The sequence below is a fragment of the Pelobates fuscus genome, chromosome 4 (assembly GCF_036172605.1).
Source record: "Pelobates fuscus isolate aPelFus1 chromosome 4, aPelFus1.pri, whole genome shotgun sequence".
Lineage (NCBI taxonomy): Eukaryota > Metazoa > Chordata > Amphibia > Anura > Pelobatidae > Pelobates > Pelobates fuscus.
In genome coordinates this window covers 338,056,112-338,082,979 of record NC_086320.1, presented here as the reverse complement: position 1 = coordinate 338,082,979, position 26,868 = coordinate 338,056,112, and the positions used below count along the sequence as shown (strand labels likewise).

Here is a 26,868-nt window from a genome sequence, read left to right as displayed (position 1 = left end):
CCCCAATAATGAGACGACACATCACTTTGAGGGTAAAACAGGAACTCTGGACTGGCTCATCCAGCCTGGCTTTTATTTCCAACTCACACATACAGGCCACACCCAGGGGGAGGCATAAAATAACCAATAACATAGATGTTACCTCCCACACATCCCCTCCCCTTAGTGTGACACATAATCCCATTATGCATACAGTGTAAAATATACTTTTACACAACTTTCATAACTTTAAAACCATACATCACATTCACATAAAAATACATATCCACAATCAATCCATTCAGGGGAACAACATATTAAAAAATGGCATGAATCCGACCAGGGGTTCAAAAGTTACTAAAAGTATCTTTTGTTCCTTTCTGGCTGGCAGAAAAACATCCCCACAATGCACCCTGGTTTCCTCCCTTCTGCCCTGGAGTTAATTGGAGAAGTAATCCAATTACCCAGGACTAAAGGCAGACTCCATTAACCACATGGTTGCAAAACAACATAAAACACTTTAAAATACATAAAGTCACATTTACACATAACACACAGACATTTCACCTATCCCCAGATAGCTGGGATCTGCACGCACAAAACTACCGAATAGCGCGCAGATCCTACTCACACAGTACAATTGCCATGGAGCTAAAGTCTTTCCCATAGTCTTTCATTATATGAATAGGCTCCATGGTATGGCTATCTGGGGTATCACATTCCCATAAAGTCTGGTCCATAGTCCAAAGGCAAGAGGCGGGCAATCAGCCCCCTCCAAGGACACGTGGCGAGGTCAGTTTCGCCACAACGGGATACTTTGTGTATTGACGTTAAGTCATGCAGGTAATGTCCCTTTAATTTATTTTACAATAGGTATGCAAAGATTTTATAACAGGATACAACAGACAAAAATAAGCAAAATAATGCAAACATCAAGACCTCCAAGTGACTATAATTACATTGCATTTTACAAAAACAAAATCTAAAGAATTAGGCCACCAAAGATTCCCTTTAATCTGTAATGTATATCAGTTCTCTATGTGGTTTGAGAGCCCCTTTAAGTCTAAGAATAAGATACATACCAATTCCTTTCAATAACTGACAGTTGGGAAGGTCTATGGGTTCAACATCACGTGAAAAGTTCAATCGATGGCTAAATAAAGAAAAAAAAATCTGTTTTGTAGAGAAAAATGCTGTTGTTTAACTATAATATTTAATACTACTGCATATTTATTTAAGTTACAAAAGCTAAAATATTCTCAAGTAATAATAATTAAATATTAAAAATGAAAACCTCAATTCTATATATATATACATACACACACACACACACACATGTATTCATTCTAACACTTTATAAATAATTTGATAGTGGCCACTATATAAGGAACATTTATTTACTGGGTGTTGGGTTAATTGAAAATCAATATATAAGTAACACTGTTTTTGTTCATAGTCACCCTTGCTGTACTAACCCCTTAAAAAAATTAAATCTAAAACTTACTTCCTGAAGTAAACTTTACTCGCTTGTTGGAGTAAACTTGGAATTAATAATAAAATGAATAAATAATAATAAATAATAATTTAAAAACCGAGTGTAAAGTCAGAGTCCACACTCCTTGCTTTCGGTAATTCAATAATATTTATTAAGAGGCTAATCAAACAAATAAACAATAGATATACATTAGAAATAGGCTAGTATACGTTGCTATCAAAACTAGTCATTGACTGAATGGAAAGTAAACTAAATTAACATAGTAAAACAAGCATAGACACGTTTGTCAGGATAGCCATTCCTTCTTTTGGACACACCTCTCCCAGCCAATCCCGTAGGACAGTGGTTCCCAATCTTTTTTCACTTAAGTACCCCTTGGCAGCCTATTTCCATAAATTGTACCTCTCCCATTAACACGTTTGTAATTATTATAGTTGCATTCATTGCAAATTTATACGTTTTTCTCTGTCCCATATCCTTCTTTTCTCTGTTTTTCCTCTGCCCCAGGTTTTCCCTGCTTCTCCTCTGACCTAGGCTCCCCCTGCAACACAAACTGTCAGACATGCAGACACACATAAACAAACACTGACACACATAGATACAGATACACAAACACACACCTGCAGATACACAGATGCAAACACTGACATCCATATAGGTACAGATGTACATACACACAGATACAATGATATACAAACATCCGGGACGTATTAGCCGCGAGGCAAACAAGGCATTTGCCTTGGGCGGCATTTTCCAGGGGACGGCAAAAAAAGCCACCCCCAAATGCCCAGGGCAAATGTCTTGTTAGCCTTGCGGCTAACTAAAAATCCGGTTGGGCGGGCGGCTCTGGCGAGGGAGCCCTTCTCTGCTCAGCTCCCTCGCGCGCCGCAGAGTGATGCCGGGAGCCAGAATATGACGCCCAGCAGCCACTGGACCACAGGGAAAGGGAGAACCCCCCCCCCCCCCACCTGCATTCCCAAAGGTAAGGAGGCTGGGGTGGTTGAATAAAAAAAAAAGTAAGTGTGTTAATGTGAGTGTGTGTGTGTTAGTGTGTGTGTATCTGTTAGTGTGTGTGTGTGTGTGTGTCTGTTAATGTGTGTGTGTGTGTGTGTGTGTGTGTGTGTGTGTGTGTGTGTTAGTGTGTTTGAGTGTGTGTCTGTTAGTGAGTATATGTATGTCAGGGAGTGTGTCTGTTAGGGAGTGTGTTACTATGTGTGTGTCTGTTAGTGAGAGTGTATGCGTGTCTGTTAGTGAATGTGTGTGTCTGCTAGTGACTGTATGTGTCTGTTAGTGAGTGTGTATGTCTGTTAGCTAGTGTATGCGTGTCTGTCAGTGAATGTGTGTGTGTATTTAGAAGGCGGGGCAGGGGGGGAAGGGTGGGGTACTGCCCTAGGTTTTGTCATGCCTAGGGCAGCACAAAACCAGGATACACCACTGACAAACATACAGATAAAAACACTGACGTGTGTGTGTGTGAGAGGGGTGCTGTGTGTGCCTATATATTGGGTGGGTGGCTGGGGGGGGGGGTTATAGGAGTAATTGAGAGTTTTTTAGCCTCTTCTTCTCTTTTCCTCGGGGAGGGGGAACCTTGCCCTGGTGGTTCGGTGGGGGTGAGCAACTCTACCCTACCTGAGGCTCCTCTGGCTGCAGGCAGAATTTAGCCCTCCCGCGAGATCTTCAGAGCATTGCCGTGGTAACCTGCGGCAACGCTCCGAATTGCCGAGTTCGCGGGAGGAACCTTCTGCCTCCTGGCTCCTCCCACCCTATCTCTTCTGCAGGCCACATCGAAGTGCCTGTGGGCCAGTAAGGGAGATATTTTTTTATCAGGCATGGTTTTTGCCACTTTTGTGTATTGGTCCTCATTTTGTCTGTCTCTCTAGAATGATGGGATTTAATGTTTCTCTATGAGAGGTATTATACTGGTGATTGCGGCACATACACCCTATGGTTGGCAGTCCATGTTTGACAGAGGAGACTGCCTTGGCACTGGAATAAAGGCGACTTCACGCGCTTTTTTTTATAGAAAAATGGGGCTCTAAAGCTACCCTAAAATAGAAACACTCGATTGTTACAAGTACGGTAAATATATTTTATGTTATGTTATTTTAATGTAGTGAGAATTACACTGCAGTAACTGTACTCAATCACATGTTTTTGTTATCATTGTTATGATAGCAATGAAGATAATATTCACAGTTTGTAATGTCTCTAAGATAATTAACCTTGAACTTTCCTTTCTATGTAGCAGGTCACCTGTACTAGGATTATCACAACTACAAAGCCACATAGCAAAGTAACCACTTGAAGTATACAAATAAAAGGGACAGAATAATGTGCATGATGCATCTTCTAGAACAGGGTTCCCCAAACTACGGCCCTCCAGATGTTGCTGAACTACAACTCCCATGATTCTCAGCCTATTTCATGCATATAACTACAACTCCCATGATTCTCAGCCTATTTCATGCATAGAATCAAGGGAGTTGTAGTTCAGCAACATCAGGAGGGCTTGAGTTTGGGGAAGCCTGTTCTAGAACTTGTAGACCGCATTCTGTTAAAAACAATGAACTCTTAATAGTTTTACTGGATAGTAAAATCTCAAAAAGGCACAGACAATACAACGTTCATATACATCCATACATACACACTACAGTTCCTTGCTACACACACACAATGTAACCACAATACAAACACACTCTACAGGCGCTATACACACACACTACAGCCCTTGTCAGTACACACAATCTCCACAGACCTATTACATGTGCATGCGCAGACATACTACAGCCCTAGCTACACATGGTACACTGCAGATAGACCCCTTTACACACACAGTTCCCCAAAAAAAGCCCCTTCTACACACCATCCCTGTCCACTTTTTTTCTTTGGTATTCCACTTATGGGGACACCGTAGACAAGACACCAACAAGTGTGTCATTAAATTTGCTTTCACTGTGCAAATCAATAACAGGGCATTTCACTCATCTTGGGGTGGTGGATATCTTGTTCCCACACTTTTATTCCCCAGGACTTGACCCCCGACAAACACCATAACCACTACTGCCTGAGCATGCTGATTGAGCATACAAACACTGTCCACAGCATTCACAAACTACCTTCAGTTTAGCATACATACACTGACCATAATATTTACAGAATGACAGCATAATATTAACACCACCTACAGCATTCATAGGCTATCCCCAGCATACAACAGACTAACTTCAACATGTGTGTCTGTTGCATGGACAATATATCAATTATTAAAATAAATAGACATACACATTTAAACACAAAGAGACTCTACATTGATATAATGGCTGTAGCTTGTTTTTAAAAAGGTTTGAGAGGCATTGCTGTAAAAAATTGCCATGATCCCTTGATTGTGATTGATTGCTATTTATTGCTGAGATTTTTCTTTGTATAGCCTTGATAACAGTAGTAAAAATACTCTACTGGACCATCTCTTTGTCTCAAAGACTTCGAGGGGGCTTTGAAGGGGGAGACGTCAGTGCCAATCCAGGGCGGGTGCACCATACCCATACGCCATGGAGCCGAGGTGTACAACACTGGGAGTGGCCCCAATGGCTTGCCCTTCAGTTGGTCAAGGGAAGAGAGAGTAATTCGCCTCCGGTCTGCTACTCTTCTGGGTGCAGAGCTGCAGACCATGTGTTATAGAGCTCGGCCAATCAGAGCATTGCCATGGGTTACCACAGCAACGCTCTGACACTTTAAGTGCTGGATATCACGAGATCTTTACAGATATGCTTTTTACACGCTGGACCTGCAGACCATATCATTATCCCACCTAACCACCAGTGAGGGAGACCACTAGAACAGCAGGTAATCGATTACTAGTTACAAATAGGTATTTCAGTGTGGGGAGGCTGGTCACTAAAACAAAAAGGGGTGGGGCTTGTGGATGGAGAGGTGGAGTCGTTGCCATAGAAACATGCATGTCTGGACAGGACATCAAAAAAAAACGTAGGCACCTTAGGCACTTAGGCACCTGTGACCCTAGAATCGGCCCTGGGTGATCTGCTTTTTTGTTCTTTGTCTGTGAGATGGCAGTTGTAGATGGTGAGGGAGTTGGACTTTTCCTGTGTCTGGGTGGAATGTATCCGCTAATCTCACACACAGAAGTTTTAGCATGGTTTCTCTCCTCACCCTACCAATTAAAAATGCAGCCTCCTCAATTGTACGTAACCATTCACCAATAAAAACATGACCAGAATTGAATAAATAAACCTTAACATCAGATAATTGGGAGGGTGAGATGCTTATCTCGCTAAGCTGAGGGAAGAGGCTTAACCGCAAAAATGCTTCACTATATATACTTATAGTGCTGCACACACTTGAAAAATGCTAGTCAATCATATTGGATTTTAAACCAGGTTAACACTGACCTATACCTGCCTCTACCTAAACTATCTGTCGTACATGACCTAAACTTGATCCCACTGCAATGGACAGTTACAGCACTATAATGCCAGTTATCATTTTTCCCAGCACTTTTGGGGGGGGAATCCAGTGAGGTAGAGGTGCCTGTGTAACTCTAAACTAGGAATATAGCTGTCTGGCATTCAGCAGCCTGGCAGCATACTACCAGCTCTACTTTCTTTGTGCAGTAATCTGTTATATCCATTTAAATGGTTTGGTGATATACCAGTTACTCAATTGTGTGCACCATAACTACTACAATAATCTGTAGTAGCTATAAAGCTAAGCATGTCCATATTATTTTGACTCTACCTGTAACCCAAGTGTTATTAACCTTAAAAAAGGTAACTTGATAGCAATACAGCTGAGTACCTGCCACATGTGAACATACAACCAATACAATTAAGAAAGAATAATCATGTAAAATGATCTATACCAGAAAATAACTCTAAGTTACTCTATAAACATTTTCAAAACACACATTACCTGGCTATAGCTGGAATAAGGGTCGTATGGTCTCATTAAAACATGTGTAGAACGTCATCTATCTCACAGTATCCTCTCTGATCAAACACTTTGTTTTTACAAAAAGAAACTTGTTCAAGAACACAGAGAGTTTAATGAAAGTAAAACAGCTGGAACGTTACCTGAGTTGTACTATCCTCTCAGCGACGAAGGCCAGGCAGATCCCGATTAAAGTTAATTTGAGCAATATCCCCATGTCTGCAGTGTTAGAAGGGCTTCCTGATGGCTGGGCTGATCTCTGTAACTCAGAGCTGGGGCTGCAGGCTGATGGGGCGGGTCTGGGTTGTGCACACACATTGTGGGAATACAATGTATTCAGCCCTGCAGCCAGACTCTGCCCATGCCCTTTGTACAGAATTTTTTTTTTTTTATGGCAAAGAGTCAATAAAAATAATCATGTAGTTTTACTATAGTTCCCACACCTAGTTTATGTTTGCACTCATCTGGAGATCCAAGGCAAATCAATAAACCTATCCAGCAAACTGCTTTACAGAGCTCATCTCTAAACTCTGGACTCTGGATTTTAGCCTATTAAATTAAGGGATATTGTCAAAACCAGCTATGTTAGCCTGAATTTTAACATTCCGATTTTGTCTTCTATTTGCAGGGTTTACAAAAGTGAGAATTCAAAGTCAACTTTTTCCAGTTCTCATATTTAAACTTAAAGGGACACTATAGTCACCTGAACAACTTTAGCTTAATGAAGCAGTTTTGGTGTATAGAACATGCCCCTGCAGCCTCACTGCTCAATCCTCTGCCATTTAGGAGTTAAATCCCTTTGTTTATGAACCCTAGTCACACCTCCCTGCATGTGACTGTCACAGCCTTCCATAAACACTTCCTGTAAAGAGAGCCCTATTTAGGCTTTCTTTTTTGCCAGTTCTGTTTAATTAAGATTTTCTTATCCCCTGCTATGTTAATAGCTTGCTAGACCCTGTAAGAGCCTCCTGTATGTGATTAAAGTTCAATTTAGAGATTGAGATACAATTATTTAAGGTAAATTACATCTGTTTGAAAGTGAAACCAGTTTGTTTTTTTCATGCAGGTTCTGTCAATCATAGCCAAGAGAGGTGTGGCTAGGGCTGCATAAACAGAAGCAAAGTGATTTAACTCCTAAATGACAGTGAATTGAGCAGTGAAATTGCAGGGGAATGATCTATACACAAAAACTGCTTTATTTAGCTAAAGTAATTCAGGTGTGTATAGTGTTCCTTTAAAGGACCGCTATAGGCACCCAGACCACTTCAGCTCAATGAAGTGGTCTGGGTGCCAGGTCCCTCTAGTTTTAACAACAAAACACCAAAAATTGGCAATCTACAATACAGAAATAATAGAGAGGGACATAGCGCAATATTGTCGAAGAAAATGAAAATAAGTGATATAGATAATTGCACTCATAAACATAGTTTGATTGAAGGCATATCAAATATAATGATGTGGAAACTTCAGGACTTGTGGAACATCAATTTCATGCATAGGAGGAAAAAGATAAATAATAGTGCAGAGTATCCAAGTAAAAAAGTTACATGCTTTATTCACAAATACACTTACAAAATAGAAGTGTCAAACAGGCACATCAAGCTCAGATGGAATAGCAATGGAAGAATCCCACGGGCTTGTTCATTACAGTGCTTAGAGTATTTTATTGCTGATTTTATTTTATTTAATTTTTTCTGTACATCTGGTTTTCCTGCTCCATTGGATTCTTCCATTGGGATCCGCTATTCCATCTGAGCTTGATGTGCCTGTTTGACACTTCTATTTTGTAAGTGTATTTGTGAACGTCACTGCTGACTGAGGTTGAGGTCTATGGAGGGTCCTGCGAGACCGGGGATCCTCCATAAATAAAGCCAATTCCCTCCAGCTATCACTGGTGACATCTGGATTGATTGACACTTGAAGATGGCAGTAGCTCCGCCCAGTGTCTAGAAGTGTCAAGTGTAGGAAAAACACTGAGACAAAGTAGTCCGTACTTTGTCTCAGTATATAAATATAATAATTTTTTTAATGAAATACTCAATTTGAGGGGGAGGTGTGACAGTGCCGCTTTAAATTTTAACTTTACCTTGAATTCCCTTTGGATTCTCACTTACCCTCAGGGGGTGGTCAATTATATTTATGTACCATTTCTAAATTATTTCTGGCAATAGATGTTTTTATTACATTTTTAGTTACACAACATTGGTTGTGAACTGAAAAATAAATGGCAAAACTTAAAGCGCCACTGTTATGCCGAACTTAACTGTCCCCAATCACTTCCTCTTTCTCTTACTCTCTCAGAATCTGTTCTTCTTTTCTTTCTTTCTAATCTAGTTTTCTTTAAAATACAAGACAAAGTAGGGACTACTTTGTCTTATGTATTTTTCCTACGCTTGACCTTTATTTGTGCATTTTGTTCGGTTAAAAATGTCATTCAAATTAATTAAATTCCCATTCGTGATGCTGCTGCAGCTTGCAGCCACTTAGTAGATCCCTAATTCCCACACAATTAATTACAAATAAAAATGACTTAGTATTAGCAGTAGGTCCACCCCTTTGTCATTGAGGCCATCACCCACCTCTCATGGGTGGAGGCCAGGGGGAAACCTAGGTCCACCTTTTATTTGAATAGCTCCTACTCGTAGGGCACGGGTAGGGATTGGGGAAGGCTGCCACTTCCTCCAAACATCTGATACTGCACAGGCCCGGTCGCGCTCTAAAAGGGCTGTGGCACCCGACCCAGCCCGTGTTTAGCAATACTCATTAGTGGCCTCAGTTTTGTTCCTGCCTAACTCAGGGTTCCGCGGAATACCGGTTGGGAAACACTGCTTTAAAATTTCTTATCTCCTGCTCTGTAAATTGAACTTTATTCACACACAGGAGGCTCCTGCAGGGGCTAGCAAGGTATTAAGATAGCAGAAGGTAAGACATTCTAAATTAAACAGAATTTGTAATAAAGGAAATGTAAACATTAGATGACTCTTTACAGGAAGTGTTTAGGAAGGCTGTATAAGTCATATGCAGGGAGCTGTAACTAGCGCTGCATAAACAAAGTAATTTAACTCCTAAATGGCAGAGAATTTAGCAGTGAGACTGAAGGGGCATTTTTTATACACCAAAACGGCTTCATTAAGCTAAAGTTGTTTTGGTGCCTATAGTGTATCCTTTAACTTTTTTTTAGCTTAAAGGACCACTATAGGCACCCAGACCACTTCAGCTTTATTAGGTGGTCTGGGTGCCAGGTCCAGCTAGGATTAACCTTTTTTTCTATAAACATAGCAGTTCCAGAGAAACTGCTATGCTTATAAATGGGTTAATCCAGCCTCTAGTGGCTGTCTCATTGACAGCTGCTAGAGGGCTTCCGCGCTTCTCACTGTGAAAATCACATTGAGAAGACGCCAGCGTCCATAGGAAAGCATTGATAATGCTTTCCTATAGACTGGCTGAATGCGCGCGCGGTTCTTGCCGCGCATGCGCATTCAGATGAAGAGGAGGAGAAGAGGGCGGAGAGGAGGAGGAGAGCTCCCCGCCCGGCGCTGGAAAAAGAGGTAAACTTAACCCCTTCCACCCCCCAGAGCACTTCCTGTCAGTCCGGCCGGGTACAGGAAACAGAAGTTCCTAAACCGCGAACCGTTCCGGAGCTCGGCCACGCTACAACAGAGGTAGGGTGGGGGGGGGGGGGGTGACGAGAACGGGGGGGAGAGACCACCGAGTGGGGGGAGGGGTGAGGAGAGACCACCAAAGGAGGGAGGGTTAGGGGTGAGGAGAGACCACTAAGGGAGGGAGGTGGGTGGAGGAGAGACCACTAGGAGAGGTGGAGGGGTGTGGAGGAGAGATCACTAGGGTAGGGGTGGGGGGTGAGGAAAGACCCCTAAGGGAGGGAAGGGTGAAGGAGAGACCACTAGGAAGGGGTGGAGGGAGAGAAGAAAACACACAATGCATTCCTACACACACAGAAACACACCATGCTTCCTTTACATAGAGAGAAACATCCAATGCATCCCTTACACACACACACTGCTTCTCTTACACACACACTGACATTTGTGACCACAGTTACAAACAGCCACCAGACAGCCTGTTTTACACCAGACCAGTGGAGCCAGACTGCAGCCAGAGCCCATCATCATCCTCATCTGGTTGTAAGTAGGCAATCTAGTATATTATTCGTGGCACTAATCTCTAATTTATCTCACATTAGAGGGACACTATAGTCCCCAGAACCACTGCAGCTAAATGTAGTGGTTCTGCTGTCTATAGCCTGTCTCTGCAGGCCTTTTAATGTAAATACACACTGTGTGCAGTTCTGGCGTTAGTATATATGGCAGGTCATATGGGTGGGGCATTGTGATGTCACATGGGGGGTGCGTGAAATTTTTCTTTTGCCTAGGGCGTCAAAAATCTTTGCACCGGCCCTGCTCCCAGGTATCTTTTATACAGTTAACGAGCTGAGATTAGGAGCGCTCTCTTAAATGGAGTGCTCCTAATCTGAGCTCGTTACCTGTATAAAAGACACCTGTCCACAGAAGCAATCAAGCAATCAGATTCCAAACTCTCCACCATGGCCAAACCAAAGAGCTGTGCAACGATGTCAGGGACAAGATTGTAGACCTACACAAGGCTGGAATGGGCTACAAGAACATCGTCAAGCAGCTTGGTGAGAAGGTGACAACAGTTGGTGCGATTATTCGCAAATAGAAGGAACACAAAATAACTCTCATTCTCCCTCGGTCTGGTGCTCGATGCAAGGTCTCACCTCGTGGAGTTTCAATGTTCATGAGAACGGTGAGGAATCAGCCCAGAACTACACGGTAGGATCTTGTTAATGATCTCAAAGCAGCTGGGACCATAGTCACCAAGAAAACACCATAGTCACCAAGGTAACACACTACGCCACAAAGGACTGAAATCCTGCAGCGCCCGCAAGGTCCCCCTGCTCAAAAAAGCACATGTGCAAGCCCGTTTGAAGTTTGCCAATGAACATCTGAATGATTTAGAGGAGAACTGGGTGAAAGTGTGGGTCAGATGAGACTAAAATCGAGCTCTTTGACATCAACTCAACTCGCCATGTTTGGAGGAGGAGGAATGCTGCCTATGACCCCAAGAACACCATCCCCACTGGCAAACATGGAGGTGGAAACATTATACTTTGGGGGTGTTTTTCTGCTAAGGAGACAGGACAATTGCACCGCATCAAAGGGATGATGGACGGAGACATGTACCGTCAAATCTTGGGTGAGAATCTCCTTCCCTTAGCCAGGGCATTAAAAATGGGTCGTGGGGGCGGAGCCTGACCGCCGACTGGATCAGGCGTAGACCGTCTGAGCTCCCGCATCAGAGCTCAAAAATCGGTGCAAACTGACAGCCAAAAGCAGCAACCGACTCACACTGGTGACCAATCTACTCCCCAGCTACTGGGGCACACGGAGATACCGCACAATACTCTCCGAGGCATCGAAGTAACCCGATGAAGACCTGAGGCCTAGTGGAGCTTGAGCTGGGTAGAGACGGCCACTCTCCCAGGTCTCCGACCGGCGGCTCGCTGCCCCTCCCCCTTTGGACCTGAAGGCAGGTCGGTTGACTACGTGAAAGTGGTCTTCCCCAGGATTGAGTGCCTTTCACCTAGATGTGGTGAAATCCCCTGTGGATATAGTAGGAGGTATATTGATGGTATCTGTGTGTACTGTGTTCTCTGTCCGCTTATCTGGAGCAACATTGGTTGACTCTCGCTGTATATGGGTAATAGAGCTAGCCGTAGCGGATCTCGGGTCAGATGTCCCGAAGTGGTCAATGACCGGCTTTGTTGTCAACCGGTTCCAAAGAATCCCTTGTAAAGGTAATCACATAACACCTCCTTCCTAGGGGTTTGGGCCCTTATGAAAGCCGTGGGACCCTTGCGTGTCTAATAAGTTCCGTTCGGAACTTTGTGCCTTGTGCCTGGGGTTCCGACTATCTTGGCGCCCAGTACCGCCAACCATCCGTCAGTGCGAAGGAGTGCTGCTATGGGCATCCTATGGGAGAGGCCAACACTGGGGTTTCCTGCGAGGAGCAGAAACAGTTTTTGTTTTTTCTTTGATTTTTTTTTTGAGTCCATATACCCAAGTTGTATGCCCGTTCCTGGACGATGTTTGGCGGCGTCCAGCATCGCCCATGGTAAGGTTGTGAATCCTGAAAGACCTCCTCTGTTGGACACTATAGTTGTCTGAGCCGTTCTGACCGGCATGGAAGGGCATGGGTTTGTCCGACCGTTAGCGGATATGGACATTCTAAGCAAGAGGCTGCAAAGCCACGAGTGCATAACATTGTCAAGTAGGTTTATCGTAGTAAGGGATACCCTTGTGTAAGGCACAAACCAGTATTCAGGCACAGGATGCAGGGCAAACAGATCAGTCTACTATGACAGTAGGCAGTGTTCACGGAAATCCTTGCGGGTCTATTCCGAATCGTGGCCAAATAAAACAGACTGGGGCTCACCCAGTACATAGAGGTTGCCATAGCATTGCCTCCGCTCAGCAGCACCGTGCAGCGCACGTATAGTGGGGGCTCACCCCGGGTGCACAGGGTATGAACCCTTAAGTGCTGGCCATTGCCCTGATAGAGAGTGTCAGTCACCTCTTCCATTATTAAATTCACCTCAAGGGGAATATATATCGTTAAGTAGGTGGCTCGGAACTCCTGTTCAGCGGTTGTAACCGCATGCCTCTGTTCGGCATTTTAGTGCAGTGCATGCCTAGCCGGGCCCGTGGGCCTTTAACTGCAGGCCGCAGAATAGGTACAGGGCATAAACCCATACCGTATCATGATTCATTATCAATGGAGGTATTCCTTCAGCTGTAGGTAGCGGCTGTTGCAGTAAGACTTCCTTCTGTCGGGTAGTGTGACTCGCCTATCTTAGGGGGTCTCACCCCAAGAGCACAGGGTCTGAATATGTAAATGCTGGTCCCAGATCCGAAGTTCGGATTTTCAATCCTCGAGCTCACTCTTGAGAGGGGTAGGAGTAGAAGCAGCAGTGCTGTAGGGGGCTCACCCCGGTTGCACAGGGTATGAACCCATCAGTGCTGGCCATCAGCCTGATAGAGAGTGTCCTACAGCTCTATCAATAATTAATGCACCGCCATGGGGAATATTCTGCGCTGAAGCTTGCGACTCTGTCCCCTTTTTTGCCGAATAGATTGGCTTATACCTAGTCAGAGATCACCTTAGGTGCGCGTGGTATGTACGCGTCCAGCGTGGGTCGTGGCCAAATGAAACAAACTGGATGAGAGCACAATCCGTTTCATTGTGTGCAATGCACCATGCAGACCCCAGCAGGGTGTAGTAGTGTGCAATTTATTGTGTGCAATTTATTGTCTCAAAGTATCAAAACAACCCCAGCAGGGTGTGCAATATGCAGTAGTGTGCACTTATTGTGTGCAATTTATTGTCTCAAAGTACCAAAACAACCCCAGCAGGGTGTGTGATATGGGGTACCCCAGCAGGGTATCTGCTGTAGTGTAAATAATGCCAGTGGACCCCAGCAGCTTCTGTATAAATGACAGTATGGTGTAATAACCCCGGCAGGGTATTCTGTATCTGTCACTTAGAGTTGACAAATTGTCCCAGCAGGGCAAACCACAATATTGGGATTTGTATAACTGGGCCTCACCCAGGATCACAGAGGTGGCCACAGGGCGACCTCCAGAAAGCAGCATGGTAATAGGGGCAGCACCCCAGGCAGGCACAGGGTAATAAGCCCTTTAGTGCCTAATATGGCAGTAATGAGACAAAAGTGACTGACCTCTGAGGGATAATAGGATATAACACTAGCTCTAAGCTCCGTCGTGTTCTGACAGGTAGTCTTAAGTGATAGGGGTCATCCATTTGAGCATCCATTACCAGACATATAGTCTTGCTGTAGATTCCTGAACCCTGATCCAGGTGATATCCCTTCAAATCTCCCATCACTGATATGTATTTATACAGTACCATCTTGATACTACGTGTCCAAGGGTGCTGTCCCTTTAAGGAATTCAAGGGTGATATCCCTTTAAGGATTTGGTATCCCTTTTAAGTAGTTCCAGAGTGGTATTCTTTTAAGGAGTTCCCTCTAAGGGTCCAAGAATGGTATCTTTAAGGAATTTGAGGGTGCTATCCCTTTAAGGGATTTTTTAGGGGTGATATCCCTTAAAGGTTCCAGTACCTCGAACCACTATACATGAGTACGACTCAAATCTGTAAATAATAGGCCTGGATTCGAACTTGGGACCCTGGGGTCCAACATCTGTGTTAGAGAATCGTGAGCCACGAGAGCAGCAAGGCTAACTGACAGCCCAGGTATATGTTACTCTCGAGCGCCGAAATCGTGGTGGGCGAGAGTAGCAAAACGGCCGCCCATAATCTCGCGAGATGTAAGATTAAAGATGGCCGCCAAGGGTAAAGGAGGGGGAACATGGTCCCTGGAGTCTTGGTAGACGCAGGATCAAAGATGGCCGCCGCATCATGCTCGGTCGCCCCACAGACTGCCCTGCACCAAGGTAGTGGATGTTGGAAAGTATCCAGCACATTACCGGGTGCACTGTATGGGGCAGCCTGAGAGAGTGAGGGCAGTGAGTCCGGCCGTCCCCTTGAGGGTTGTAGGAGGAAGGGGTCGAACGGATAGGCCGGAAGAAGGGGTTAATGCCCGGGAGCCAGTGGGAGCTGACGGGAACCGCGGGAGGAAAGGGGTTAAGCTCCAGCCAGACCCAGAATCCCTATGAGACCCTGGGGGGAAGGAGGAAAGCGGGAAAAGAGGGTTCCCAGATGCTCCAGGTATAGAAGGCCAGGAAAATCGCCAGAAACAGACAGACGTACTAACGCGACAAGTGGATCTAGACCCATGGTCGATCCTATTGTCTCAACCCGTAGACGGCCTCCCCAGGAGGGAACAACAACTCCTAAACAAACTCACGCTGGCAGCTAGAAGGGCTCTAGCAAAGGCGTGGATGAAACCCAACCTCCCCACCGACAATGACGTGATAGTAAAAATCAAAGATACGTATCTGATGGACAAACTGACGGCACAAATCAGACACACTGAAAAATCATTCCAAAAGGTTTGGCAACCATGGGAGAATTATGTTGACGGATGAGCCAGATGGCTATGACATACGGACGGCCCAGGCAGGGACCCGACCCGCCGGGCGCCCAGAGGAGCAGCAAGTCCTCCCCCCCCCCTTCTTTCCACCCCCCGAACCCAACCTATTCACCTACCCACCCCCCATGGCACCAAACACAAAGTACGTGACAACGGATACCGACTAGGGCTTTACAAACCTACACAGAACCACAGATAAGCAGTAATAGGCTACCTTGTTAGATGATGGTAAAAGGGCGGACACACTAAGAAAACCATTACGAGGGCAGCGCTCAGGCGCAGGGCGACCGCCACAGACAGGTGACCCTGCTCCGACACCTACGGAGATAAACCGCAACAGGGTGGACGACCACACTGTTCAGGCCACCGAATATCTTCAAAGAACGGGTTACCAAATGGAGGGCGTACTACAAATGACTATTGTTGATAACAGGGACAGACAGACACTACCCCCCATAACATACCAGACGAAACACCAACCCAGACACATTGGATGATGTTTCACTCCTAAGACGCCATGGTAACCTGCGCTGTTCTAGATGCTGACCCGACAACCAAGTACACAAACGAAATGTCTGACGGACCCTAACAACGAATGAAGTAAAAGGCATTGTATATAAGATTGTTATGTCCTGTTTTGGTTAAACTTAGTAATTGACTTACCCACAAGCACGAACCGCTACATAAAATCAAAAACGACACAGAGCGGCACACAAGAGTCACTTCACAGCATATGAAACTTCTTGTCTTATGTAACATGCAATATAACATACATCTGTACTAGGCCCCTGCGAGGGCCACTGCATACTACCAAACCATACTCTGTGTCAAATCAAAATAAAGAAATAAAAAAAAAAATACATGTGACATCTATTAAATACATATAATACTTATCAAAACAAAGGATGAAATGCCTATAAAACTGATAAATTACAAGTGATATTAATCACAAGTAAAGGTTATGAAATAAGTATAACATTAAATTTACATAATATCTATGAAATAACATAGAAAAAACACAGCTGCACATAGTACAGAAGCATAGCAAGAACATACAGAAAAGTATATAAGCATATAATACAGAAACAACCTCAAAGAGGCATTGCAAACATAAAGTAATGGAGGAGAGTAATACTCTGACCTGTCTGCTTGATGGAGCAGCAAAGAAAGAGGAAATGATAAGGTCACATTGCCTTGTGTACATCCTGCTCTCCAGTGATTGGTTCTTTTTTCTATGTGTTTCTTTACTGCTGTATGGAGTTAGTAAAGAGAGATATGCAAAATACGAAGCCTCCTGTCATGTGGTAAAATTATAGACATTTCCTTTTCAGGTGGCATACGTTCAAAATCAGCAGGGGATTGAAGACCTTTTTCCCTTGTTGTACGTAGAACCAATCCACTATTGCTTTTTTGGCTTCTCATCGCCATGTTTTCACTTGATGATGTTGCCACAAGCTACTGGAGTTTTAAGAAAACTCTGTTCTCCACACCTACAAATGCTCAGCAACAGGCTTGGACACTTCATTCTACCCTTTATCATTTCGGATTTTGTCTTTTTGTTTTTTTACCCTTTTTCTATATTTTTTTTTTACTTATTTTTTTTACATTTTTCTGATGGACATTTTTGGGGCCCTTATATACATTTGTAAGAATTTTTTTACATTGCAGCACTAAGTGCAAAAAGGTCACAGCACCCAGACTACTTCAATTAGCTGAAGAGGTCTGGGTGCCTACAGTGTCCCTTTAAAGAGCTACCTACAAAATATATATAATGTTCAGTCAGGTGTAGATTGCTAGAGACAGTCTCAGGCTATTTTCTATACAGTATCATCAGTTAACAGTACATATAACAATTTTACCACATGACAGGAGGCTTCATATTTGCATATCTTTCTTTACTGAAAACTCCAGCAGCATAGAAACAGTAACAACCAACTAGAAAAGCTACAATTTCTGAGGAAATTGTGAAGTGTTCTTGCCTCCACCAGTAGTCTACAACTGGAGTGGGCGGAGTAACTGTTATTATTTATTTATATAGCACATTTAATTGCAATGTTGTTGCCCAAAGTGCTTCACAGTTACATTAAAACATCCAGTTATAAAAACATTAGCAGGTGTAAAAGGCTTTGTCTATGACATCACTTGCTGCTGCAGCCTGGCACAGGTCAGAGTATTTTTGCGGTTGCCATCTTCAAACGGTCATATTTTTTAAACTATAAATCCTACAGTGAAGAGCTTTATATTGTGAGAATCACAAGACCCAGACCTACATTTTGATGTATAGTATCTTTCTGAGATATTAACAATGAAGGCACAGTCACAGTTTAGAAATTGCCCTTCAAATGTGAGCTTTGCAGAGTGGAGTTTCAATGAATGTCAATGGAAGGCGTGAGTTGCAAACAAATGGTCATATTGTGAAAACTATCAGGACTATGGCTTAGCCGTGGACATTTCTAGTGGCAGCAGGGGTAGCTGAACGTTTTGATATAAGATTTGTGTAGGTGGGCCTGAAAATGAGGGAGTGGTGGCAGTTTAGAAATCATGTCCTGATTTTTCAGCTTTTGCCAGCTCCCACTCTAGCTTTGCCATTCATTCCTATGGGACAAATTTCGCCACAAGAACGACGATATTCCGAGAACCATTCGGCGAAACGTTCCACAAAGTAATAGCAATCCGATCGGGAACAATCTGCACGTTTTGGTATATTTTTGTCTATGTACTGTAAAAACTGTGGGAGGAGTTAGGGTGGCAAATTTGGCTATAATAAGAATAATAAGAATAATAATAATATATATGTGAGATAACATTAAGTGGTCTTGCTATGCAAGAACACTTAATGAGAAAAAAGATATGCTGCCCATAAAAGGGTCTGTCTATGACATAATTTCCTCTTTCTTTGCTGCTCCAGCCTACAGGTCAGAGTATTTTTTACCTCTCTGGGTCAACTTACTCTCTTACATAGTTTTTTCTATATATTTGTACCTAATCCGATAAACCCTAATTCTCCTGGCTCTCTACTCCTATCCCCCTACTTCTCCTCTTTGTATCTGCACCTTTTACATATATCTGTATATTTTACTTGCGTTATTGCCGGCTGGTCCATGGGCGTCACGGCTGCCCGTGCCGCGCTCGCCACGCGGATCGATCCGTTTTTCCATGTGTAGGGACGGGTAGGGGTATCCAGGTAGTTTATTATGTTGGGGGTTTTTTTCGCGCGCCGCGCCTTCTCCCCGCGACCGCAAGCTAGTATCCACGCGGCCGGCGGTACTCGCGGCCGGCGGCCATCTTGGATCTCGCGACCCGCGAGATCCTCGGCGGCCGTCTCTCTCTTCAATTCAGCGGATCGGGAATCACCCGATCTCCGCTCAACACCCTTAAAGTGACACTTCTATATATACATTCGGACTCTATGTGATACTGCCATATACTGGATATTTAACTGTATTCACCACATTGTAAATTTTTAAATATCTGAGGTATTAAAACGGATGTGCAAGAATATTGTCATACCTCACAAGGAATATATATATATATATATATATATATGTATTGCATGCTACAATCTGCAGGAATCTGTACCCTACCAATCACTGTGGTACTACAACATTTTAACAAAAGGCATATTAATATCATACCCTTTACAGGGTCATACTGCACTACTGTACCCTCCAAGGGCATACCAAATTACAACACCCACCACGGGTCGTATGATATCACTGTACCTGAAAGTACAAATTTATGTGGGTGTCCTCTGGGCTTTTTTCCATGGCACACCACCTGGGGTGACCCCCCAGATATGCATGCAAGGTCACTGACCATTATCTTATGTGGGTGTCCTCTGATTGCCACGGCACGCCACCCGGGGTGAACCCCGAGTATATGCACAAGGAATTAACTGCACTTGCATCCAACCCTGATTATTTACATAACGTGCATACAGCTCTGGTGTACAACTGTGGCGAACCCATCTATACACCACCACTGAGCTCATAACTGAAGGCAGTCTCTATATTATGCGACAGCCCATACATATACGCCTCTCTAAACAAATTTCACAAAAAAACTGGGCGGCCCCCAGTTGTACCAGGAGTCTGTCACTACATGTACTGACTCTTCTCCACTACCTCCACTGATTTTCATTATCGCCCAACAGGACGAGAAACACACTAAACATCATGGAGGACACACAAACCAGTCAAGACTTTCAGGCCATGATTAATGCTGCAGTAGCGGCATCCGTTGAAAAAGCCCTCTTGAAGGCTCGACCCCTAAGTCAGGGCGACATGAGCCCCCCAGAACGGATGGAAGCTTCGGGCTCGGAGATGCCCAAGATGAAGCGACATCGCAAGACTTCGAGTCCACTAAGACTAAGAGCAAAATACCCGTCAAACGGAGCAAGGACACGGGCCGACAACTGCCCGCGCCCCAACCACTTCAATCCTCCGATGAAGAGGAATCATATGTGCCGCGCACCCTAGACGTGATCGACGAGTGGCAAGGGGATGACTCAGTCTCCGAAGAGGAGGAGTGGCAGGACCTACCTCCCACCTCCTTGAGATATGTTAAAGAGACTTTTCTTGATACCACCGACAGAGACAGAGATAACAGTACCCCCACCGATATGACCGGGGATGGGGTATTTATGGATGACCAAGGGAATCCACTCTTCGACCCGCGTACCATCCGACACCCGCGGTCTTCCGAGTGGAACCTACCAGAACACCTGACAAGATTCATTCACTTCTGGCTGCGGAAACCGCTGGAACGAGAAGTGCGAGCACGCCTCCAGGCCGAGTGCCCCAGACCTCTGTTACCCGATAAGGTGGCACTTACGCCTGAATTCGACAATACAGTGATGGTCTTCATGTCCCGCTCGGGCCGTGATCCCCGTAAGGGCATAGAGAAAGGCATGAAGGCGGCACAGGATAAATTTCTGGACTTGCTCGGCCCCATCGCAAAAATACTTTACTTCGCAGACCTAGCCCTCAGCCAGGGCTCCCAACTAGACCCTCATATCATACAGGAATGGGCTCAAAGATTGGTCTGCCTGCTGGGCAACGCTAACGCCGCATTGTGCACAGAAAGACGCAAATCACCGTTAATCCGCATCGATAGCAAGCTCCTGGATCTCGGAGCGAAAGAATTTGGACCGAAAGCCCAAGGACAACTGTTTGGCGATGCTTTCATCGCAGAACTGAAGAAACACGTAAACCTATTCACCACGTTGAATAAGGCCCAAACTTCACTCAAACAGGTTTTTCATGCTCCAACTACAAGAGGTGTTTTTGGAAGGGCTGGTCGGCAGCGGAACCGTGCCACCAGCCGCTTTTGGTCCTCAGGTTCCAGACCATTCTCACAAACCCAAAGTTTCTTCCCATCTACGACGCAGAGACCCTATGCATTCCGAGGAACTGGGAGATCTAGAGGATTTCAAGGCCGAGGATGCGGCCGTTTCTCCAATGGTGAGTCCACATACAACCCAAAATGTTTCGCATTTTATTGCAGGCAGCCTGTCCCTTTTCTTTCAGAACTGGGAGTTGATCACCAAGGACCCCTGGGTACGAGACAGTACGAGGCTTCGTCATAGACTTCTTCGAAGATCCCATTCAAATCAGAACCCCTCCTCCGATTCACATGTCAAGGGAACAAGAACGCTTGGTAGACGAGGAGATCCACACACTCTTCAGGAAAGGCGCAGTACAATACGCGCCAGAAGGAGGAGGCTTCATAAGCAATATTTTCCTGGTCAAAAAGAAAACAGGCGACTACAGACCGGTTATCAACCTCCGACAACTAAACTCATTCGTAATATACAGACACTTCAAGATGGAGGGAATCCACCTGCTACAGGACCTCCTCATCAAGGACGACTGGTTTACACGTCTGGACCTCAAAGACGCGTACCTGTCCGTTCCAATAGATGTACACTACCGACGTTTCCTCCGCTTCCTATGGAGAGGACGGATATGCCAGTTCACATGTCTGCCGTTCGGTCTCAGCTCAGCCCCGTGGTGCTTCACGAAGCTCCTGAGACCGGTGATGGCTCACATCCGAACCCGAGGCATACGATATCTCGTATACCTGGACGATTTGCTAATTTTCTGCGAATCGGCCTCCAGACTACGATTGCAGATGAAATTTGTCGTTCACTTGCTGGAATCTTTGGGTTTCGTAGTGAACAGACAAAAATCGGCGCTCTCTCCTTCCCAGTCAGTTCAATTCCTCGGATTCGACATAGACTCGAAGGACTGTGTCCTGCGCCTCCCCTCATCAAAGATAGCCTCAATACGGAAAGAGATCAGACGAGTCCTGAGGATGGACACACTACCACTCAGGATGCTCGCCCGGATTGTGGGGCTCCTCTCTTCCTCCATACAGGCGATCTTCCCAGGCCCACTACACTACAGGGCCATGCAACGGCTGAAGGCGGCATACCTCCGCACCGGACATTCATACGACCATTGGATCCCATTGTCGTCGGAAGTGAGAACGGAACTGCGGTGGTGGTTACTGCACATACAAGCTTGGAATGGCAAAGCTATCTTCGGCTCATCCCCGGATTTCATCGTGGAATCAGACGCCAGCTTGTGGGGATGGGGAGCTCACTGCACAGACGCCTCCACGGGAGGCCCATGGCAAGAGGAGTAGACCAGCCTTCACATCAACTGCCTGGAACTGATTGCAGGATCATTCGCTATCCGCAGCCTAGCCAAGGACAAATCGAATTGCTGTATCCTGCTGCGCATGGACAACATCTCAGCGGTGCAATACATCAACCGCCTGGGAGGAGCGAGGTCTCGAGCATTGACGGAAGCCACAAAAGACATCTACAGCTTCTGCCTGCGACGGAACATCAGGCTACAGGCGGAATACCTACCAGGAATCTCCAACCTGACGGCGGATTGGTTCTCACGCCACTGGCGAGACACCAGCGATTAGAAACTCAACAAGGAGATATTCCAAGAGTTACAACGGGGGACACGCCCGCTAACAATAGACCTATTCGCCTCCAGGACCAATCATCAACTACCGAGATACTACAGTTGGCTTCCAGACCCGAAAGGCGAAGCCGCAGACGCATTCTTACAAGACTGGCCCACCCTAGGGGCCTACGCCTTTCCACCATTCTCCATGATACCACGAGTAATACGATACATACGCACCCACAGGATATCTCTCATACTGATAACCCCCTTTTGGCAGAGTCAACCGTGGTTCCCAGATCTCCTGGAGATGTCTCACGGACACCCCCTATTACTCCCTGTCTTCCCACTACTTCTGACAGGGCCTCGGGGAGAACCACACCCCCTCATCCTGGATGGACAACTAGAGCTTGTGGCCTGGACGATTTCAGGGGTTCCTGGTCAGTACACGGCCTATCACAATCGACTAAAGACCTCCTATGGGACTCATGGGCTCCAGGCACCAGGAAATGCTATATATCCGCCTGGGCAGCCTGGAGTGATTGGTGTATGGAATGGGACTCCGATCCCTTTAATGCCCCTATCACGCTGATCCTTAACTACCTGGCCCATCTCTTCGCGCTAGGGCGATCCTACCGATCCCTCAATGTGATCAGATCAGCCATTTCAGCGGCACACGTCCCAGTACAAGGCAGACCAGTGGGTCAAGATCCACTGGTATGCCGATTGCTGCGGGGCGCTAAACTAACGAGACCGCCAGCACCCAAATACCCTAACCTCTGGCAGGTAGACGTGGTGCTGGATTTGCTTAGGACATGGCCAGATAATCCTCATCTGTCGCTAAAGCAACTTTCAGCCAAGCTGACCCTGTTGCTATGCCTCGTCTCGTTCCGTCGAGTATCAGACGTTAGAGCATTCGACGTGGACGGTTTCTCCCTCACTCCAGAAGGAGTTACCTTCTCCATTACAAGACGGACCAAATCAGATTCCACCTCTGTATCATATCCGTACTTTGGCTCAGACCCCAAACTGCGTCGTTAGGACGCTGCTGAGATATACGGAAAACACAGCCCCCCTTCGAAACAATTCGAAGGGTCAACTTTTGATTACCTACGTAAAACCTCACGGACCGGTGTCTACGACCACTCTGGCTAGATGGGTCCGCTGGCTACTATCACTGGCTGGCGTTGATCCTCACTTCGGCGCACACTCGGTCAGAGGGGCGGCAGCATCCCAAGCCTTTACGGCGGGCGCCTCGCTAACCGACATCATGCGCTGCGCAGACTGGTCACGAGAAAGTACTTTCAGGACATTCTACTTCCGCCAAACATCTCATGCTTCCTTTGTGGTGGAATCTCGGTAAAAATAAATTTAGTAGGCCGAGATTACCACGTGGCATGTGTACGTGCATATGCTGACGTATCGATCAGTTGGTTGCACGAGGCAAGATACGATCAGTAGTGTACGGAGCATGTGCAAGAATACAGGATGTAGTATTCCCCTCCTCCATTGTGCTGGACAGGCCATGCGGTCAAGCAGGAAGTTAATTCTTATTTGTATTGATTGGTCAAGAGAATGTGCGGGTGGAGCTTAATATGGGAGGAGTTATGTGCCTATATAAGGAGCCTGCACTATTGTCCGGGGCTCAGAACTTGCTGTATTTTGGTGACATTAGTCCCTCTGAGTCCCGATCGGTGATCCAATAAAGAATCTCTTCCTTCCTGAAGAAACCTGTGTCCATCTCTCTGTGCTTTGCTTCCATCAGTTTCTCCGGTATCATTTGGTGCATTGGCCGGGAAGCTCATCGTTCAACGGTAGCTGAGAGGCAGAGGCGTGAGACGGTCTATCTTTGCCCACGTTCTCTACGGCTGCACCCCTGAACTTCTGCGTGGACCTCCCTTTGTCTCGGCGCCACTGGTCTGTTGTCCAGGAGATCATCGGCCTCTACGTAAGAAGTGCTGGGGTGTCCCCGTCGATGAGTGTGAACTCAGGTTCAGGAACGAGGAGGTAAGACAACTGCTGTTTTAGACGGCAGACCCACTAGGGGTATACCGATTGTGCGGTAGGCCCATAAGGGGTTATTTGTGTATGGAATCTGCCCCCTCTGTCGGAGGGAAGGAGCGAAGGCGCACCGCTCAATCGAACGCTCTTTAGTCAGACCGTTTGATTTGGTTAGTCAGGCGGGGTCCTGTGTAAATAGCCCTAGCCGGACACTGGTGTCTTGTCTAGACTAGCGTTCTAGGGTGTATATTACGTTCGCTAGGTCGGAGGGACCGGGAGACTAAGCGGCACCTGTGTAAATTCGGTTCGCTAGCTCTCAACCTATCTTGGCTAAGTGGGAAGGCGTGTAAATTTGGAACCCACTAGATTTTTGATAGTAATCGACTAAGAGGCGCCTGTGTAAATTCGGTCCTCTAGCTCGCTATATGTGGTGCTTGGGCAGTGTGGCTAACCAAAACGGGTGTACATAGTTTTAGGTAGTCCATTCAAGGTACTGGCCAATAGTTTAGTTGGGAATTGTAAATGTGTTAAAGAGTGTTTAGTAAAGTGTATATCTTGTTAGATAGCGCGAGCTCAGCCGTCTAGCGAGTGTGTTAATAGTGTGTTGCTGTATTATAGTGCACGGTACCATAACCCTGTATATTTACTGACACTGTATATAAGTACTAATAATTGTCGTCCATTGCATGTTTAACACCATAACCACTAATAATTGTATTGTGACCTTAAATTGTGCTTTGACCTATGCTAACCGTACTGTAACCGCTATTTGTAAAAGACGATGTTACTGGGGTGTGTTATAGACGGGTAATTCGTATATAGAGAATTATAGCGTGGGTGACTGTATAGTTTCGCCAAAGGGCATAATATTGATTATCTAGTGACTGGTGTAACAGCTGTGTGTGTACGGGAATTCCCTGAGTGTTTATTGTGTTATTGTGTACGTTTCACTTGGTAACCGTACCACGTGGTGCTGTTGCCAGAGGAAACGGGTGTGACTGTTGAATAGTACGCGTGCATAGTATTCGTTGTCAACGACGTTCCATTGATAAGTATGGGCGCGTCGGAGTCAACGATTCCGGATCCCTTAGGTTGTATGGTGAAGAATTTTAAAAAGGGATTCAAAACATGTGATTTGGGGGTTAAAATGTCTCCTGTACGTTTGGTCACTTTGTGTACTAGGGAGTGGCCTACTTTGGTTGCGGCATGGCCGCCACATGGCAGTTTGGATCCAACTCTGGTACAGCGCTTACACGTGGCTGTATCGGGTAGGCCTGAACTTTACGGGCAGTTTCCTTATATTGATTGTTGGAGACAGGCCGTAAATGACTCGCCAAAATGGATTCAGACATGCCACGAGGAGCAATGTCGCCTCATGGTGGCTAGGACTTGTTTGTCCACTAGGACTGGTGTTAGGCCCATTTTGGACACGCCCCCTGAGTCCGAGATCCCTTTGCCGCCCCCTTACTTAACTTTAAGAGGAAGTGACGCGAATACAGGAAGTCCTGCACCCCTTCCCCCATTGCCCCCATCCACTTCCGCTTCCTCCTCCAGTACAGAATCCACCCCCTCTCGTACTAAATCTCCCCTTCCGGAACCAGAACCAACCCCCATTAGATCTGAATATCCTGATTTGGCGCCACTTCAGACTTCCGGTCAAGCTTCTTCTAGCTCGGCTCGAAGTGTTCTATTTACTAACTTTTCCCAAAACCAAGCTCCCACATCCTCATGCTTTATTACCCCCCGACCGGAACCTCTAACTGACGCCCCTCTACGTAGCCCCATACTAAGCCGACAACTGACCGGTACCCAACAATTAAAACATTATCAGATGCCTCTTCGTCTGAATCCCGGGTCAGCCTATATCGATGCCGCAGGTCAAATGGCACATGCTGACCCAGTCTTCGTATATGTCCCGTTCACGACTACCGATCTCTTGAATTGGAAGACCCACAATTCCTCATACACTGAGAAACCACAAGCTATGACTGATCTGTTCACCTCAATAGTTCAGACACATAACCCGACATGGGCTGATTGCCAGCAGTTATTAATGACTTTGTTTAACAATGAGGAAAGGACAAGGATTAACCAAGCGGCCATTAAAGCGCTAGAGGATAGAGCCCGTGCTTTGAATCAAGCCAATCCAGCAGCATGGGCCGCAACACATTATCCTAACACCGATCCCGACTGGAATGTAAATGGTGCTGATATGGTTCAACTCAGAGCCTATAGAGACGCTATAATTGCTGGCATGAAAGCCGGAGGAAAGAAAGCCATTAATATGTCGAAGACAGTTGAGGTGATTCAGAAAAGTGATGAAGCGCCCAGTGTCTTTTATGACCGATTATTGGAGGCATACCGCTTGTATACCCCCTTTTATCCGGAAGACGCAGATAATTCCCGAATGGTGA

General features: G+C 45.7%; 2 protein-coding genes across 2 annotated transcripts in view; one reads left to right on the top strand and one right to left on the bottom strand.

The window, feature by feature from the left end:
* LOC134609061 (serum paraoxonase/arylesterase 2-like) overlaps positions 1-6,729 on the bottom strand; it is a 106,278-nt gene extending 99,549 nt beyond the window's left edge. The window contains exons 1-2 of the mRNA XM_063452440.1: positions 6,562-6,729; positions 1,062-1,132 (exon numbers count right to left, since the gene is read on the bottom strand). Coding sequence (XP_063308510.1) covers positions 1,062-1,132; positions 6,562-6,635 — 145 coding nt within the window. The 5' untranslated portion in view covers positions 6,636-6,729. The remainder of the gene's footprint in view (positions 1-1,061; positions 1,133-6,561) is intronic.
* The window catches only part of ASB4 (ankyrin repeat and SOCS box containing 4), a 51,870-nt gene continuing 30,236 nt past the window's right edge, over positions 5,235-26,868 (top strand). The window contains exon 1 of the mRNA XM_063452438.1: positions 5,235-5,317. The gene's annotated coding sequence lies outside the window, so the exon portion shown is untranslated. The remainder of the gene's footprint in view (positions 5,318-26,868) is intronic.